Source organism: Oncorhynchus nerka, linkage group LG9b (genome assembly GCF_034236695.1).
Source record: "Oncorhynchus nerka isolate Pitt River linkage group LG9b, Oner_Uvic_2.0, whole genome shotgun sequence".
NCBI classification, from domain to species: domain Eukaryota; kingdom Metazoa; phylum Chordata; class Actinopteri; order Salmoniformes; family Salmonidae; genus Oncorhynchus; species Oncorhynchus nerka.
This window is the reverse complement of record NC_088424.1, coordinates 2,919,981-2,938,218: the sequence shown is the minus strand read 5'-3', so window position 1 is coordinate 2,938,218 and position 18,238 is coordinate 2,919,981. Positions and strand designations below refer to the sequence as shown.

Genomic DNA, 18,238 nt, shown 5'->3' with positions numbered 1-18,238 from the left:
GATGCCTTGACTCGGGATCATCCTTCTGGGCGAGACCTCCCCACGTCTTTTGAATCCTGACAGTTTGTGCACCCTCACCACCCCTCTACTCACAAGGCAGAGATGCCTTCCACTAACCTCACTGCAACTCCCCTCCAAGTCTCCGACCACTTTTTTTTTCCCTGCTGGAGGTATCGATAAATCATCTCTTCCCTCTGTGGCCTCCTCAACCCTCCTCTCCTCCCTTTCTGATTAGTCCCCTATCCTCCAGGCTAGGTGTGGCTGTCATTGATGGCCGGGTGGAGGAAAACTCGTGTTTTTCATCCCTCCTCCTTCCTCTTCTGTCTCTGCTCTCTTTCCCACTCTAAAGTCCAAGTCTGCCTCTAGGAGCTCTTTGAGCATGAGGATCCTACCCTGTGCTCAGAGCTAACCTAGACTCAGGGTCATTAAAAAACCTACACTCGCTGTCCCTGCTATGCTTATGCACACACAGACAGGCGAACACTCTCACAAAGCATGTAAATAAGTCATATTCCTCAAGATATGCAAAACAACAATGCACACAAATGCTGACATTTACCACAAATATATCAGTAGTATTTGAACATTTGTCATATATTTGACAAACACACAAAAAAACATTCACAATATGTATTTTACTGTAAGAAAATTGGGTTTAAATCCGGTCTGTCTGTTTGTCTGTCTGTCTGTCTGGGGGGCAGGGTGCCAATGACTCAGACAGACATCCATTGTGAGGCGCTAAGAATGCGTGATCACAACACCCTGTCGTTCTCCTACTCATCCACATGCAAAAGAAGAGCAACTCACCTAATAGGCAAGGATTTAGGAATTTGGCTGGGCTCCCTGCCTGTGCCATTAAACCCTAGAGTCTGGTGTTCATTAACACAGTTAGCTAAACTGGCTAATTTAAAGACCATGGTGCTTGCCTACGGAGCTGTAAATCAGTATTTCTGTCAGGCCCTCACCCAAACAAGGGCTTGTTTCCACCTCCCTGCTCGCCTCCCTATTATGGAGCCCAGTCAAAACTGTGCTGCTCTGGCCCCCAGGTGGAACAAACTCCCTCACGACGCCAGGACAGCGGAGTCAATCACCACCTAGACACCTGAAACCCCACCTCTTTCAGGAATACCTAGGGTTTACCCCCCTTAAAAGATTTAGATGCTTTGTAAAACTGGATGTCTTAAGGACAGTAAGGCTCTGGATAAGAGCCTGCTAAATGACATAAATGTAAACAACTGGATTTAGGAATTTGGTAAACAGAGTATTAACACAGTTAGCTAAACTGCTAATTTAAGAATCTCCGGGTGTAAATCAGGATTTCTGTTCAGCTTGTTTGCATCCTGTATTATGGAGTCACTGTGATTTTTTTAAAAGCAACAGATATCATCATTTTTCAACAGATTACAAAAAACACACACAATCACTTATTTTGAAGCCTAATCCTTGAGTAACAGGCATCCCTGTTGCTTTGCGACACAAGAGAGTATTTAACTAGTCATATTACTGTACATAACATATGGCCTCTAATATTACAATAAAATAAAATAGAAAATAAATGACTGTAAATAGAAAAAAATGGACCAGAGAAAATGTTGATCTACTTGTGATAAATATATACTACCATTCAAAAGTTTGGGGTCACTTAGAAATGTCCTTGTTTTTGAAAGAAAAACACATTTTTTGTCCATTAAAATAACATAACATTTAGCAGAAATACAGTATAGACATTGTTAATGTTGTAAATGACTATTGTAGCTGGAAACTGTAGATATTTTTAATGGAATATCTACATAGGCGTACAGAGGCCCATTATCAGCAACCATCACTCCTGTGTTCAAATGGCACGTTGTGTTAGCTAATCCAAGTTTATAATTTTAAAAGGCTAATTGATCATTATAAAACCCTTTTGCAATTATGTTAGCACAGCTGAAAACTGTGGTTCTGATCAAAGAAGCAATACAACTGGCCTTCTTTAGACTTGTTGAGTATCTGTAGCATCAGCATTTGTGAGTTCGATTACAGGCTCAAAATGGCCAGAAACAAATAACTTTCTTCTGAAACTCGTCAGTCTATTCTTGTTCTGAGAAATTAAGGCTATTCCATGCGAGAAATTGCCAAGATACTGAAAATCTCGTACAACACTGTGTACTACTCCCTTCACAGAACAGAGCAAACTGACTCTAACCAGAATAGAAAGAGGAGTGGGAGGCCCTGGTGCACAACTGAGCAAGAAGACAATTACATTAGAGTATCTAGTGTGACGACCCTCCCACTCTGTCTGCCGTATTCTCTCTGTTATTTCCTTATTAGGATGCTGGTGGGCGGAGTTGGGAGGGTCGTCAGCTACATGGGAAACACCTGGGCCCGGTGTCTCCCAGGATAAATACACCACTTCCCCATTCATGGAGGAGACTCTCTCCATGCAGACACCCTCTGTAGATTGTGTTGTGGTTCTTGGTGGCCGTTTGTTTGTTTGTTTGCTTTGGCACCTTTCATCACCCTGCATTATCACATTCATGCATGCAAAACACTCACTTACACTACTGATTACTGATTACACACACCATTGTCTATTATACTTAGTTGCTTTAGGTAATAAATACATATTTTGCTACTCATTATCTCCACGTTGTCTCCCTTTGTTACGGGCTTTGAGCCGGTTCGTGACAAGTGGGGGCTCATCCGGGATATTTGAACTATTGGTTTGGGAGACCGTGGAGGTACGTGTTTGGGTTGCATAGTGTGTTTGATAGGCCCAGTATTGGTTGCCTTTTGTTGTTTGGTTTGTGTGCTGTGTTGGAGAGACTATAATGGTTAGTTTCCAGGCCCTGCCTAGCCTGAACTCTTGTTCTACTTTCTGTTGGGACATCAGTCTGAGGTGAGTAATCTGCTGTGTACCTCGGTGGGAGATTTGGGTAGGGTAGTGGAACTTGCTACCCGGAGCTATAGCCTTTTTCCCCTGATAGGTTTAGCGGCGTGTTTCATTTTTTGGAATATGTTGGGCATGGTTAATGTTTGTTATTTTTGTGTGGTGTCTGTGGACTGAGCAGTTGTCTCGGGGGCACATCCGTGGCTTGGTGGAATTTGCCAGCATGCTGGGGAGTTCTATTTCCTTGCCAGCGGGCTACAGTGCGTAAATTCCCACCGCAAATCTGCACGAAGACTAGGGTTGAGTTATTGTAGGTTTTGGGGAAGCTCCGTATCTCATCTCTCTTCTGTGGTACTCAGGGTGATTGTCAATTCTCGGGTTGTGGTCTGGTGTGCTCAGCAGAAGGGAAGAGCCAGAATTTTTTTTTTTTTGTGTGATTATGGCGTCTTATGTAGATAAGTTCATTCGCTCTCCATCAGAGGAATTGTTAGATTTAGGTACTAAAGAACAGCTGTTGAAGGTCGCGGAACACTACAAGGTTGAGATTAGTGATAAACGTCTAAAGAATTCTATTAGGTTGATATTGAAGGCCAATCTGATGGAGAGTGGTATTCTAGAAGTTACCACTGGGCCAGCCTCTGCTGAGGATTTGTCGTCTCCCCATAACGTTACAATGGACATTCCATCGGTTAGTCCTAGTAGCCTTCTTTTTGAACAGCAGAAAGAACTGCTTTTGTTACAGCTGGAGCATGATCGTGAGAAGAGAGAGCATGATCGGCAGCATGATCGTGAAAGCTAGAGCATGATCGTGTAAAATATGAAAAGGAATTGGCATTTAAACAAGATATGGAGCGTGCTAAAATCAAATTGCAACAAGAACGTATAGAGTTGGTTAGGGAAGGAAAGATCTCAGGGGAGAGTTTGTTTTGGGAAGGTGACCCAGATTTACCTAGGGGTAGTTCCGCTTTTGGTCGTGCCCCAGAGACATTTGATATTGTTGGGAACTTACGGTTATTGCCTCGGTTTAATGAAAGGGACCCCGAGACATTCTTTTTCGTTGTTTGAGCGGGTTGCTAATGCTAGGAGTTGGCCTGATTCTGACCGCACTTTAATGTTGCAGTGTGTGCTGACTGGTAAAGCGCAGGAAGCATATTCAGCTCTTAGTGTACACGATAGTGCCAGTTATGATAAAGTTAAAACAGCTGTGTTACAGATTTATGAATTGGTCCCTGAGGCTTACCGCCAACGATTTAGAACTTTAAAAAGGGATGATAACCAGACTCATGTTGAGTTTGCGCGACAGTTGTCTTTACAGTTTAATCGCTGGTGTTCCGCCTCTGCAGTTGTGACTTTCCAAGGGCTGTGTGATCTGATTATGTTAGAGCAATTTAAGGACACAATTCCTGATCGTATTGCCACGTATATTAATGAACAGAAAGTAAAGAATGTTGCTGAAGCTGCAGTTTTGGCAGACGAGTATGTGTTGACTCACAAAAGTGTCTTTGCAGAACCCCGTATTCGGAAAGAGTGGGGGCGTTCGGATAGATTTGGGCTTCGCTCACCGAGATACTTTGGTTCTCGGGCAGAGTTCTATTCAACTAGGGTTGAACCTGACTCCCATGGTAAAGCTGACTTTGGGCATGAGTGTCACTACTGTCAAGGTTCAGGGCATTGGAAAAACGAATGTCCACTTCTCAGGTCAAAGGGTGCTTACGCTAAATCTAAGCCTACTGCATTAGCTGCACCTATTCCACATCAGTTCATTCATGACTCATTTCCTCAGGCCCAGGAGAATGTGAAAGTCCATATTGATCCAGACTATTTACCTTTCATTACAGAAGGTTTTGTGTCTATGTTAGGAAGTAAAGACCTAGTGCCAGTGAAGATCCTGAGAGACACAGGTGCCTCTGAATCATTTGTGTTGGAGTCTGTTTTACCCTTTTCTGCTGAGACTGATTCGGGGAATAGTGTTCTAATTAGGGGAATAGGTTTGAACACTCTGTCAGTTCCATTGCATAAACTGATGTTGGATTGTGGGCTGGTGAAGGGTGAAGTTGTTGTGGGTGTGCGTCCTTCGTTGCCTATTGAGGGTATCGATGTTATCCTTGGGAATAACTTGGCTGGTGAGCGTGTATGGCCTGTCGTGTTTCCATCTCTAGTGGTTTCCACTAAGCCGTCATTTGTTGGGATTCCTGATGAGAGTGTACAGAGTTTCCCAGAGGTGTTCTCTGCGTGTGCAGTGACACGTTCTATGAGCCGTGGCGAACTGGTCACTGCGCCGACTAATGATAATAATACAAAGTATGTCACTGTTTTCCCTGTTATCCCGTTATCTGTAACCCGCTCAGATCTAATCAATGCGCAACGGGATGACCCCACGTTGGAAGAGTTGCGTGATCAAATTGTGCCTATAGAACAGTTGGGAGATGTCGCCCATGGCTATTTTCTCCAAGAGGATGTCCTGATGAGAAAGTGGGTGTCTCATGATAGTGTTTTTCTGGGGAGGCAATTAGTCAGGTTGTTGTACCAGTTAAGCTTCGTGAGTTGGTGTTGGAAACTTCTCACAGCGACGTGGCTGGACATATGGGGGTGAGGAAAACCTACAATCGCATATTAAGACATTTCTTTTGGCCTAGATTAAAGAGGGATGTTTCTGATTTTATCAAAACTTGTCACACCTGTCAATTAACTGGTAAGCCTAATCAAGCTATTAAACCAGTACCATTGTTTCCTATTCCTGTACTCAGCCAACCTTTTGAGTATCTGATTATTGACTGTGTGGGTCCTCTGCCTCGTTCTAAAAGGGTAGTAGTTACCTGTTCACTGTGATGTGTCAGACCACTAGGTTTCCTGCTGCCTATCCTCTCCGATCTATCACGACTAAATCGGTGTTAAAAGCTTTGACTCAGTTTCTCTCATTGTTTGGAATCCCTAAGGTCATTCAGAGTGATCAAGGATCTAATTTTACCTCTAATCTGTTTGGTCAGGTTCTTCAACAGCTCCATATTAAACACAATTTGTCTAGCGCCTATCACGCGCAAAGTCAAGGAGCACTGGAACGTTTCCATCAAACACTAAAGTCTTTGTTGAGAGCTTATTGTACTGAGATGGATAAGGATTGGGAGGAGGGGTTGCCTTGGTTACTGTTAGCTGCTAGGGAAGTTTCACAGGAGAGCACAGGTTTCAGTCCAAATGACATTGTGTTTGGACATAGGGTGCGTGGACTTTTATCTGTTCTCCAGTATGACTGGAAGTCTCCCGAGCCTCCTCAGTCCCTGTTATCGTATGTGTGTGATTTCCGGCGACGGCTGTATGCCGCTGGTGAAATGGCTAAAGAGAAGTTATCATCTTCACAGGAGAGGATGAAGGGCATATTTGATCGCCGAACTGAGCCTCGTCACTTTAGTCCAGGTGACCAGGTTCTTGCTCTGCTGCCAATTGTTGGTTCTCCTTTTCAAGCCAAGTTTCAAGGTCCATATACAGTGGTGCGCCAGTGCACTGAGCAAAATTATCTAGTTGCCACTCCAGAACGGAGGAAAGCACACCAGCTGTGCCATGTAAATCTGTTAAAACCCTATTATGCACGTTCCTCTGAGACTGAACAGTGGGATTCTACAGAGGACGGTAAACCTGTTCTTTTGGCTGATACCGTTGTTTCCTTGGGTTCTTGTCGTGCTAGATCTGTGCATGAGGAGGAAGATGTTCCTGGTCCTGACGATTGTATATTGCAGGGTAGATTGAAAAATTCAGAAACACTGGATATTTTAGACAGTCTTCTCACTCACCTACCTGTTGATGGGCGGAAAGAGATAGTTGGTCTGATTCAGAGATTTCCAGGTTTGTTTTCTGATACACCTACACGTACAAACTTAATAGAACATGATATTGACATTGGAGGTGCTGACCCCATTCGTCAGCGCTTCTATAGAGTTTCTTCAGAGAAACTACGTTGTCTGGATGCTGAGGTCAAGTACATGCTGGAGAGTAAGATAGCAGAGCCTTCTTTCTCCAGTTGGGCTTCTCCCTGTATCTTGGTCAGTAAACCGTATGGAACAAACCGTTTTTGTACGGACTACCGTAAGGTAAACAGTGTCACAAAGCCAGATTCATTTCCTCTTCCTCGGATGGAGGACTGTGTTGATCAAGTCGGTGCAGCTAAGTTTGTGAGCAAATTTGACCTGTTAAAAGGCTATTGGCAGGTGCCAACTTTTCAGCGACTTATGAACAGGGTTGTCGCCGGTCTGACCGGGTGCGCTGTTTATTTGGACGATGTAGTGATCTATGCAGATACTTGGGAAGAACATCTGTCCCGTATTCAAGCCTTGTTCGAACGTCTGGCTGCGGGTCGCCTCACAATCAATCTGGCAAAATGTGAGTTTGCTCAGGCGACCGTTACATACCTTGGAAAAATGGTTGGGCAGGGTGAAGTGCGTCCTGTTCGGGCTAAAGTGGTGGCTATTGATGCTTTTCCACCACCAACTACTAAAAAGGAACTGATGCGTTTCTTGGGCATGATTGGTTATTACCGTAGTTTTTGTAATAACTTCTCTACTGTGGTCGCTCCCTTGACAGATATGCTGAAAGCTAAGGCTGTTTATGTTTGGTCTACTCGTTGTCAACACGCTTTTGAAGAGACAAAGAGGTTGCTTACCTCAACTCCAGTGCTGGCTGCTCCTCGCATGGATTTGTCATTTACCTTGCAGGTGGATTACATTTACATTTAAGTCATTTAGCAGACGCTCTTATCCAGAGCGACTTACAAATTGGTGCTTTCACCTTATGACATCCAGTGGAACAGCCACTTTACAATAGTGCATCTAGGTCTTTTAAGGGGGGTGAGAAGGATTACTTTATCCTATCCTAGGTATTCCTTAAAGAGGTGGGGTTTCAGGTGTCTCCGGAAGGTGGTGATTGACTCCGCTGTCCTGGCGTCGTGAGGGAGTTTGTTCCACCATTGGGGGGCCAGAGCAGCGAACAGTTTTGACTGGGCTGAGCGGGAACTGTACTTCCTCAGTGGTAGGGAGGCGAGCAGGCCAGAGGTGGATGAACGCAGTGCCCTTGTTTGGGTGTAGGGCCTGATCAGAGCCTGGAGGTACTGAGGTGCCGTTCCCCTCACAGCTCCGTAGGCAAGCACCATGGTCTTGTAGCGGATGCGAGCTTCAACTGGAAGCCAGTGGAGAGAGCGGAGGAGCGGGGTGACGTGAGAGAACTTGGGAAGGTTGAACACCAGACGGGCTGCGGCGTTCTGGATGAGTTGTAGGGGTTTAATGGCACAGGCAGGGAGCCCAGCCAACAGCGAGTTGCAGTAATCCAGACGGGAGATGACAAGTGCCTGGATTAGGACCTGCGCCGCTTCCTGTGTGAGGCAGGGTCGTACTCTGCGGATGTTGTAGAGCATGAACCTACAGGAACGGGCCACCGCCTTGATGTTATTTGAGAACGACAGGGTGTTGTCCAGGATCACGCCAAGGTTCTTAGCGCTCTGGGAGGAGGACACAATGGAGTTGTCAACCGTGATGGCGAGATCATGGAACGGGCAGTCCTTCCCGGGAGGAAGAGCAGCTCCGTCTTGCCGAGGTTCAGCTTGAGGTGATGATCCGTCATCCACACTGATATGTCTGCCAGACATGCAGAGATGCGATTCGCCACCTGGTCGTCAGAAGGGGAAAAGGAGAAGATTAATTGTGTGTCGTCTGCATAGCAATGATAGGAGAGACCATGTGAGGTTATGACAGAGCCAAGTGACTTGGTGTATAGCGAGAATAGGAGAGGGCCTAGAACAGAGCCCTGGGGACACCAGTGGTGAGAGCACGTGGTGAGGAGACGGATTCTCGCCACGCCACCTGGTAGGAGCGACCTGTCAGGTAGGACGCAATCCAAGCGTGGGCCGCGCCGGAGATGCCCAACTCGGAGAGGGTGGAGAGGAGGATCTGATGGTTCACAGTATCGAAGGCAGCCGATAGGTCTAGAAGGATGAGAGCAGAGGAGAGAGAGTTAGCTTTAGCAGTGCGGAGCGCCTCCGTGATACAGAGAAGAGCAGTCTCAGTTGAATGACTAGTCTTGAAACCTGACTGATTTGGATCAAGAAGGTCATTCTGAGAGAGATAGCGGGAGAGCTGGCCAAGGACGGCACGTTCAAGAGTTTTGGAGAGAAAAGAAAGAAGGGATACTGGTCTGTAGTTGTTGACATCGGAGGGATCGAGTGTAGGTTTTTTCAGAAGGGGTGCAACTCTCGCTCTCTTGAAGACGGGAGGGACGTAGCCAGCGGTCAGGGATGAGTTGATGAGCGAGGTGAGGTAGGGGAGGTCACCGGAGATGGTCTGGAGAAGAGAGGAGGGGATAGGGTCAAGCGGGCAGGTTGTTGGGCGGCCGGCCGTCACAAGACGCGAGATGTCATCTGGAGAGAGAGGGAGAAAGAGGTCAGAGCACAGGGTAGGGCAGTGTGAGCAGAATCAGCGGTGTCGTTTGACTTAGCAAACGAGGATCGGATGTCGTCGACCTTCTTTTCAAAATGGTTGACGAAGTCATCTGCAGAGAGGGAGGAGGGGGAGGGGGAGGAGGATTCAAGAGGGAGGAGAAGGTGGCAAAGAGCTTCCTAGGGTTAGAGGCAGATGCTTGGAATTTAGAGTGGTAGAAAGTGGCTTTAGCAGCAGAGACAGAGGAGGAAAATGTAGAGAGGAGGGAGTGAAAGGATGCCAGGTCCGCAGGGAGGCGAGTTTTCCTCCATTTCCGTTCGGCTGCCCGGAGCCCTGTTCTGTGAGCTCGCAATGAGTCGTCGAGCCACGGAGCGGGAGGGGAGGACCGAGCCGGCCTGGAGGATAGGGGACATAGAGAGTCAAAGGATGCAGAAAGGGAGGAGAGGAGGGTTGAGGAGGCAGAATCAGGAGATAGGTTGGAGAAGGTTTGAGCAGAGGGAAGAGATGATAGGATGGAAGAGGAGAGAGTAGCGGGGGAGAGAGAGCGAAGGTTGGGACGGCGCGATACCATCCGAGTAGGGGCAGTGTGGGAAGTGTTGGATGAGAGCGAGAGAGAAAAGGATACAAGGTAGTGGTCGGAGACTTGGAGGGGAGTTGCAATGAGGTTAGTGGAGGAACAGCATCTAGTAAAGATGAGGTCGAGCGTATTGCCTGCCTTGTGAGTAGGGGGGGAAGGTGAGAGGGTGAGGTCAAAAGAGGAGAGGAGTGGAAAGAAGGAGGCAGAGAGGAATGAGTCAAAGGTAGACGTGGGGAGGTTAAAGTCGCCCAGAACTGTGAGAGGTGAGCCGTCCTCAGGAAAGGAGCTTATCAAGGCGTCAAGCTCATTGATGAACTCTCCGAGGGAACCTGGAGGGCGATAAATGATAAGGATGTTAAGCTTGAAAGGGCTGGTAACTGTGACAGCATGGAATTCAAAGGAGGCGATAGACAGATGGGTAAGGGGAGAAAGAGAGAATGACCACTTGGGAGAGATGAGGATCCCGGTGCCACCACCCCGCTGACCAGAAGCTCTCGGGGTGTGCGAGAGCACGTGGGCGGACGAAGAGAGAGCAGTAGGAGTAGCGGTGCTGTCTGTGGTGATCCATGTTTCCGTCAGTGCCAAGAAGTCGAGGGACTGGAGGGAGGCATAGGCTGAGATGAACTCTGCCTTGTTGGCCGCAGATCGGCAGTTCCAGAGGCTACCGGAGACCTGGAACTCCACGTGGGTCGTGCGCGCTGGGACCACCAGATTAGGGTGGCCGCGGCCATGCGGTGTGGAGCGTTTGTATGGTCTGTGCAGAGAGGAGAGAACAGGGATAGACAGACACATAGTTGACAGGCTAGAGAAGAGGCTATGCTAATGCAGAGGAGATTGGAATGACAAGTGGACTACACGTCTCGAATGTTCAGAAAATTAAGCTTACGTAGCAAGAATCTAATTGACTAAAATGATTAAAATGATACAGTACTGCTGAGGTAGGCTAGCTGCGTTGTTGACACTACCCTAATCAAGTCGTTCCGTGGATGCTAGTCATGTGGGGGCAGGTGCAGTTTTGCTGCAAGCAGATGTGTCTGGGATAGAGAGGCCTGTTAGTTTTTTTTCCAAAAAGTTTAACGATTATCAGTTGAACGATGTGTCCAAACCGGAGGATAATGCGATGGTGTTTATTTTTACAATCATTCCATCTCGATGTGAGGCACATCCGGGGGACTGAAAACGTGATTGCTGATGCGCTCTCTCGTGCGCCCTGTTCCTAATGTTTACGTGACTGACCATTGTTTCGTATTGTCATGTTCTCTCTGTCCTGTCTGCTCCCTCCTGGTCTTGTTTTCTTCTTTCCTCTTAAATGTTGCTTCCTGTGCGAAGGTCGCTGAGGTCTGGGGAGGAGGTTGGCTGGGGCAAATTGTAAGTGTGAACACGTAAACCCTCATCAATTTGTGGCGCAGAAGCTGTGTCAATTTGGAACTTAGAGGCTGGTATTTTGTTCCGGGGTCCTTGTTGGTCCCCGGTTTTATGGGGGGGTATGTGACGACCCTCCCACTCTGTCTGCCGTATTCTCTCTGTTATTTCCTTATTAGGATGCTGGTGGGCGGAGTTGGGAGGGTCGTCAGCTACATGGGAAACACCTGGGCCCGGTGTCTCCCAGGATAAATACACCACTTCCCCATTCATGGAGGAGACTCTCTCCATGCAGACACCCTCTGTAGATTGTGTTGTGGTTCTTGGTGGCCGTTTGTTTGTTTGTTTGCTTTGGCACCTTTCATCACCCTGCATTATCACATTCATGCATGCAAAACACTCACTTACACTACTGATTACTGATTACACACACCATTGTCTATTATACTTAGTTGCTTTAGGTAATAAATACATATTTTGCTACTCATTATCTCCACGTTGTCTCCCTTTGTTACGGGCTTTGAGCCGGTTCGTGACACTAGTTTGAGAAACAGATGCCTCACAAGTCCTCAAATGTCAGCTTCATTAAATAGTACCCGCAAAACAACAGTCTCAACGTCAAAAATGAAGAGGCAACTCCGGGATGCTGGCCTTCTAGACAGAGTTCCTCTGCCCAGTGTCTGTGTTCTTTTGCCCATCTTAATCTTTTCTTTTTATTGGCAAGTAAAAAAATTGCTTTTTCTTTGCAACTCTGCCTAGAGAGAGCTTTTTATTATCTATTTTGGTTAGGTCGAGGTGTGACTAGGGTGGGTAATCTAGGTTGTTTATTTCTATGTTGGCCTGGTATGGTTCCCAATCAGAGGCAGCTGTTCATCGTTGTCTCTGATTGGGGATCATATTTAGGCAGCCATTTCCCCACTGTGTTTCGTGGGATCTTGTTTTGGTGTAGTTGCCTGTGAGCACTCCATAGCTTCAAGTGTTGTTTGCTCTTTATTGTTTTTTGTGTGTTTCAAGAATTAAAAGATGTGGAACCCATATCATGCTGCGCCTTGGTCTGTCTCTCCTCAAGAACGTGACACTACATCATGATCAAATAGCCAACGTATAAGACCAAAGACCAAATAGACCACTGTTAAAACTGTAAGCGGGTACAGGCTCATTGTTCCCAGTAAATGTGCGCTGGAAGTTGTGCAGAATTTTCACAAAGTTCAAGTTTGTGCTCAGCACACCTGAAATTTGCTGAGTGCGCACATTTTTTCTCATTCATGGTTGAGCTACGCAATTACTGGTACCCTAGAGGAGCATCATACTGCATGTTGGTTGGGTTTGAGTAATGCATGTTCAATTATTATCGGTAAACTTGTCTGATTACTTAGGTTAGATTTAGGTTGTTTGTCTACTATTTGTAAGTCTCAAAACTAAAACATTGTTTGAAAATATTTTTTCTTCTGAAAAGCATAAACATTTTAAAAATAAGATAATAATAAAATATTTTTATTAATTATTCATGTCTATGTTTATATATTTGTGTAAATATTTATATACACATTTATAGTACTTTTTTCATCAGCAGTTGTCTTTAAAGTACTTCTTCACATTAAACTCTCTGTGTGTGTCAGATCCAGAATGCAGGTGTTCCAGGTGCTAGTTGTGACCCTGCTCTCCCTCCAGACGGCCCAGGCTCAGAGTCTCCATATAGGCCCCTGCTCCATGTCGCCCATTCAACAGGAATTTGTTGTCCCCAGGTCAATAACAGTCTGTCGAGTCATTGGGATCAGGGCTTGCTATGAAAATAATGTTCTTTCTCGCTTGATCAAAAACTAGGCCTAGGTCCTATTACTGCAACATTTAAATCTGAAATGCAGCCATACACATCAACAATCATTGTTTTTTATAGCTTAATAACACAATATAGATATTGGGCTCCACTAGACTACAACATACAAGTGTCTAGTGTATCCTAAGGTTATAAATGAACTGTACAAATGAGTTCAATCGTGGTCTAGCGGTTAGGGCATTCAGCGTGCACATACAGTGCTTTCAGAAAGTATGCATAACCCTTAACTTATTGCACATTTTTGTTGTGTTACAGTCTGAATTGAAAATGGATTACATTTTTTTCTCTCACCCATATACACACAATACCACATAATGATAAAGTGAAAATATCTTTGGAGACATTTTTGCTAATTTATTGAAAATGAAATACAGAAATGTCTGATTTACATCATTATTCATACCCCCGAGTCAATATATGTTAGAATCATCTTTGGCAGCAATTACAGCTGGGAGTCTTTCTGGGTGAGTTTCTAAGAGCTTTGTACAATGTTTGCACATTCAGATTATTTTTCTATTTTTCAAGCTCTGTCAAGTCGAACAGCCATAGATTTTCAAGACGATTTAAGTCAAAACTGTGACTTGGGCCACTCTGGAACATTCAATCTCGTTTTGGTAAGCAACAGTGTATATTTGGCCTTGTTGTTTCAGGTTATTTTCCTGCTGAAGGGTGTATTTGTCTCCCAGTGTCTTTTGGAAAGCAGACTGAACCAGGTTTTCCGCTAGTATTTTGCCTGTGCTTAGCTCTATTCCATCTCTTTTTATTCTAAAAACAAGCATACCCATAACATGAAGCAGCCATAATTTCAAGGCAATTTGTATTTTAGGACATATAACGTTAATTTCTTTGACAATTCTTTTGCAGTTTTACTTTCGTGCCTCGTTGGAAACAGGATGCAAGTTTCGGATTATTTATATTCTCTACAGGCTTCATTCCTTTCACTCTGTCATTTAGATTTGTATTGTGGAGAAACTACTATGTTGTTGGTCCATCTTCAGATTTCTCCTATCACAGCCATTCAATTCTGTAACTGTTTGAAAGTCACCATTGGCCTCATGGTGAAGTCCCTAAACGGTTTCCTTCCTCTCTGTCAACAGAGTTAGGAAGGGCGCCTGTATCGCTGTATCGTATTGATACACCATCCAACGTGTAATTAATAACTTCACAATGCTCAAAGTTATATTCCGTGTCTGCTTTTTACATGTTTTATATTATTGTACACAGAATGAGTCCATGCATCTTATTACGTGATTTGTTAAGCACCAATAGGTGCCCTTCTTTGCGAGGCATTGGAAAACTCCCTGGTCTTTTGGGTTGAATCTGTGTGTGAAATTCACTGCTCGACTGAGGGACCTTACAGATAATTGTATGTGTGGGGTACAGAGATAAGGTGGTCATTCAAAAATCATGTCAAACAATATTATTGTACACAGAATGAGTCCATGCATTTTATTACGTGATTGGTTAAGCACATTTTTACTCCTGAAATGATTTAGGCTTGCCATAACAAAGGGATTGAATACTTATAATCAATTTCAGCTTTTAATTTTGTATTAATTTGTAAACATGTTTGTATGTGAAAACTACTTCCAAGGAGCATACATTCAGTTGTTCCAAACTCACTTCACTCGCACTAAAGAGGGAGGCTCGCTCGGCTGGTGCTAGCACCTGCGCAGATCAAATCCACAGCTGAAACGCAGATGAAGGTGCTCACATGTCCTAATAATTTGGACTCTATGTGCATGCCATGTGATGAATGTAAAACATATGCATTTTCTAGACTGAATCAGGTAGTCTCTTAGGCCCACAGAGGCATGTCAACGCACAGCTCTTGGCTCTGGTCGGTGACGGTCATCACGTCGATGTTGATGCCGTTGGAGGTGAACACGTTGTACAGCTCCCCAAGTTTCTCCTTAGAGAGGGTTGGCTCTCTGCTCAGGATCCAGGCAAAGTCCACGTGGAAGGCGTCCAGGTATTCAGTGCAGCTGTAGACCACAGAGTGGCCCTCGTAGTCAGTGGACAACACCCAGTAGGGGCCAGGGGAAGAGTCTGCAGGAGAGGAAAACACATATTCAAAAACATACAGTATACATAGACATATACGCCTCAATGTCAAATGGACTTATATAGGTCAACCTCACAAGAATGTTGAGACAAATATATTAGAGGTATGTATGTTTACCCTCGAAGAAGGTGACTTCCAGCTTGGCGGGCTCAGAGGGGTCCTTGACCTTAGCATAGCCAGTAATAGCATTGACAGTGTTGTTAGACCTGAGAGAAAAAGGGAGAGAGAGAGGTTAAACACATTTAACAATGGCGTTTTGTGAGGCCTACTTACTCATGGGCCCCTATTCAATCAATAGTAGATAAAGGAAAGCAGCACTTGCACGTTCACTCTGAAAGTTCATGCTGTATCTGAGGTGATAACCTTGTTAACCGAGTCACCCCCATGCAAGCTGTGAACATTTTCATTGGATATTGACATCCCACCTTTTTTAAGTTACCATTCTGAGTAAACCCACAGTGCGTTTTTTTCTTTAACTGTAGTTGATTGAATAGGAGCCTCGGGCGTGGGTTATTAAAGGACAGTCTGCTTTCATGTAAAATTAGTTACATTTTGCTAAACTATTCCTTTAAAGTTAGAGTCAGCGCTTCATGAAGTAAACAGCAATGTCGGATCGATTTCCACAACAACTAACAGCATTGAAGCGCAATAATAAACTTCTCTTGCTGTTTCAGATTCAGAAACTGTCACATTGTAGCTATTGAAGCGAACCTGTGCACAGGCGCAGATACTCTGAGATTCTCTGGGTGCATCATCTTGCGTTGTGCTCATCTGGTTCTATGGTGCTGCTCGTGGCAACGTCATATCTCTGATTCTCAGTTTAATGTACAAACGTTTTATTTTGTTGAACAATCTCTTAAGTGTACATACAGCAGCTCCCTGTTGAGCACACCAACTACTCCAGGGCTCTTCAAGGAGTAGGTGGCAGTGCTGCACTCGCCCTTCTGGAAGATGGCAGGGAGCTTCTGGATCTCATACCACTTGCCCAGATACTGTACCAAAGACAAAGATAAAAGTTTACATGACAATTTTATGACATGGAATGGCTTAGTGCTCTGGGGTTAGGTTCCCCCCCAGGAATATATCTAAGTTAGGGTTAGGATAAGGGTTAAGGTTAGGGTTGGAGCTAGGGTTCGTAAGATAGATAGTTGAAATGTTACTGATAGCCTGTAGATAGTCTAGAGCATCTACAGATGAACTATCCAAATTACTTACAAATGCATAGAAGCAACCTCAGGGACACTTTGTTTGGATAGTCCATCTGTAGATGGTCTACAGATATTTAGTAACAGTTCAACTATCTACTAACCCTAGCTCCAACCCTAATCTTAACCCTTACCCTAGCACTTACCTTAACCCTTATTCTAATACGAATCCTAACTGTAACCTTAGTAAGCAGTTGCTTATCAACAGATTTGTTGATAGTATAACCATCTGTAGAGCATCTACAGATGGAAAATCCAGACTATCCAAGTAAAGTGTGTCCGCAACTTAATATACGGTAATAAGTGTTTGGTATAGTCACCCTGGCGGTGTCAAAGTCTGCCTGGACGGGGGGTTGGGGGCATTTTCCAGGGCGGAAGGTCTGGGCGTTAGCTGCCAGAACGGACAGCAGAGTCAGAGACAAAACCTGTAGAGCCTGCATCTTGGGGTCTGTAGAGCAAAAGAAAGAAGAGTAGAGACAATGTCAGCAACTCCACTGGAGGACAATGAAAATTGACTTCAAATATTCAGTACTTCATTCAAAATCGAAACATTTTGAATCAAATCACATTTTATTGGTCGCGTACACATATTTGGCAGATGTAATCACGGGTGTAGTGTAATGCTTATGTTCCTAGCTCCAACGGTGCAGTAATACCTAACAATACAAAACAATACACACAAAAATGAAAAGAAAGGAATTAGGAAATATATGAAAAGGTAGGAAACAGAAACGCATACTGTACAAGAAATTCTCATAGACTGACCAAGCAATGTACATTTTATGTCAGAATGGTGTTACAAATAACAACTTGCACATCATCATTCATCAGGCAAAGTGAATTCGCAGAGCTTAGAGCATCATACAGAGAAAGAGTGGAAGGAATGGGTACAAGTCCCACTTACCTTGTTCAGATGCTCAACCTGGTTATAAAAATGTTCAGTGGGTTACAGATACCTATTTAAATGTATTAGAGTGGGGGTGGCATGGTGGTGGGGTGCGTGAGAGCTTGGCACCTGTTCAAATGGCTGTTATAGAAACAAACTCCTTGCTGACTCTGCTAATGACTGACATGTTTGTGCTTTTGGTTGTTACACGAGTGGAATAATATGCCATTTAGAAGATGCTTTAATCCAAACCGATTTACAGTAGTGAGTGCATGCATTTTCTTGTGTGTGACTGACAATGGGAATCAAACCCAAAATGCTGCCATTGAAAGCGCAATGCTCTAGCAAAGTATTAAGTAATAACAGTAATAATAGTACAATGTTGTTAATAGTGTGATTACGGTGTTTCTACACAAGTATAAGAATATCTTAACTTCCTACTACTTTCTTAGATATTGTACCATTGCACGACATTGCCAGCATTCAAGCTAAGACTTGAGTAAATGGGCAGTAAAATGTCTAATTTGAGCACCTCATCCATTTGAACACCATTATTGTATTTTTTTTTTTACTGGGGTTACAAATGAACTTAGAGTATATTGTGGTTCATTTTGTCTACTGTGAGGACCATTTTAGGGGAAATAGAAGCACAAGCTCTCCCTCGCCCTCCATTTGGCAAATCTGACCATAATTCTATCCTCCTCATTCCGGCTTACAAGCAAAAATTTAAGCAGGAAGCACCAGTGACTCGGGTCAATAAAAAAGTGGTCAGATGAAGCAGATGCTAAGCTACAGGACTGTTTTGCTAGCACAGACTGGAACATGATCCGGGATTCTTCCGATGGCATTGAGGAGTACACCACATCAGTCACTGGCTTCATCAATAAGTGCGTAGATGACGTCGTCCCTAAAGTGACTGTAAGTACATACCCCAACCAGAAGCTATGGATTACAGGCAACATCCGCACTGAGCTAAAGGGTAGAGCTGTCGGTTTCAAGGAGCGGGACTCTAACCCGGACG

The 18,238-nt window shown here is 44.6% G+C and overlaps 1 protein-coding gene across 3 annotated transcripts; it reads right to left on the bottom strand.

The window, feature by feature from the left end:
* Positions 1-14,496: 14,496 nt before the first annotated feature.
* Positions 14,497-17,320, bottom strand: LOC115114855 (apolipoprotein D-like). 3 transcript variants are annotated; one of them, XM_029643347.2, is made up of 6 exons: positions 17,236-17,264; positions 16,917-16,987; positions 16,652-16,779; positions 15,997-16,118; positions 15,244-15,332; positions 14,497-15,110 (listed from the first exon to the last, which is right to left on the bottom strand). In XM_029643347.2, exons 2-6 carry the CDS (start codon positions 16,918-16,920, stop codon positions 14,860-14,862), a joined length of 594 nt encoding a protein of 197 aa, XP_029499207.2. In that variant the 5' UTR covers positions 16,921-16,987; positions 17,236-17,264; the 3' UTR covers positions 14,497-14,859. The 3 variants fall into 3 exon arrangements, with proteins under 3 accessions (XP_029499207.2, XP_029499206.2, XP_029499208.2); XM_029643346.2 differs by having other exon boundaries at positions 16,899-16,987; positions 17,236-17,253; XM_029643348.2 differs by lacking the exon at positions 16,917-16,987 and having other exon boundaries at positions 17,236-17,320.
* Between the last annotated feature and the right edge of the window lie 918 nt (positions 17,321-18,238).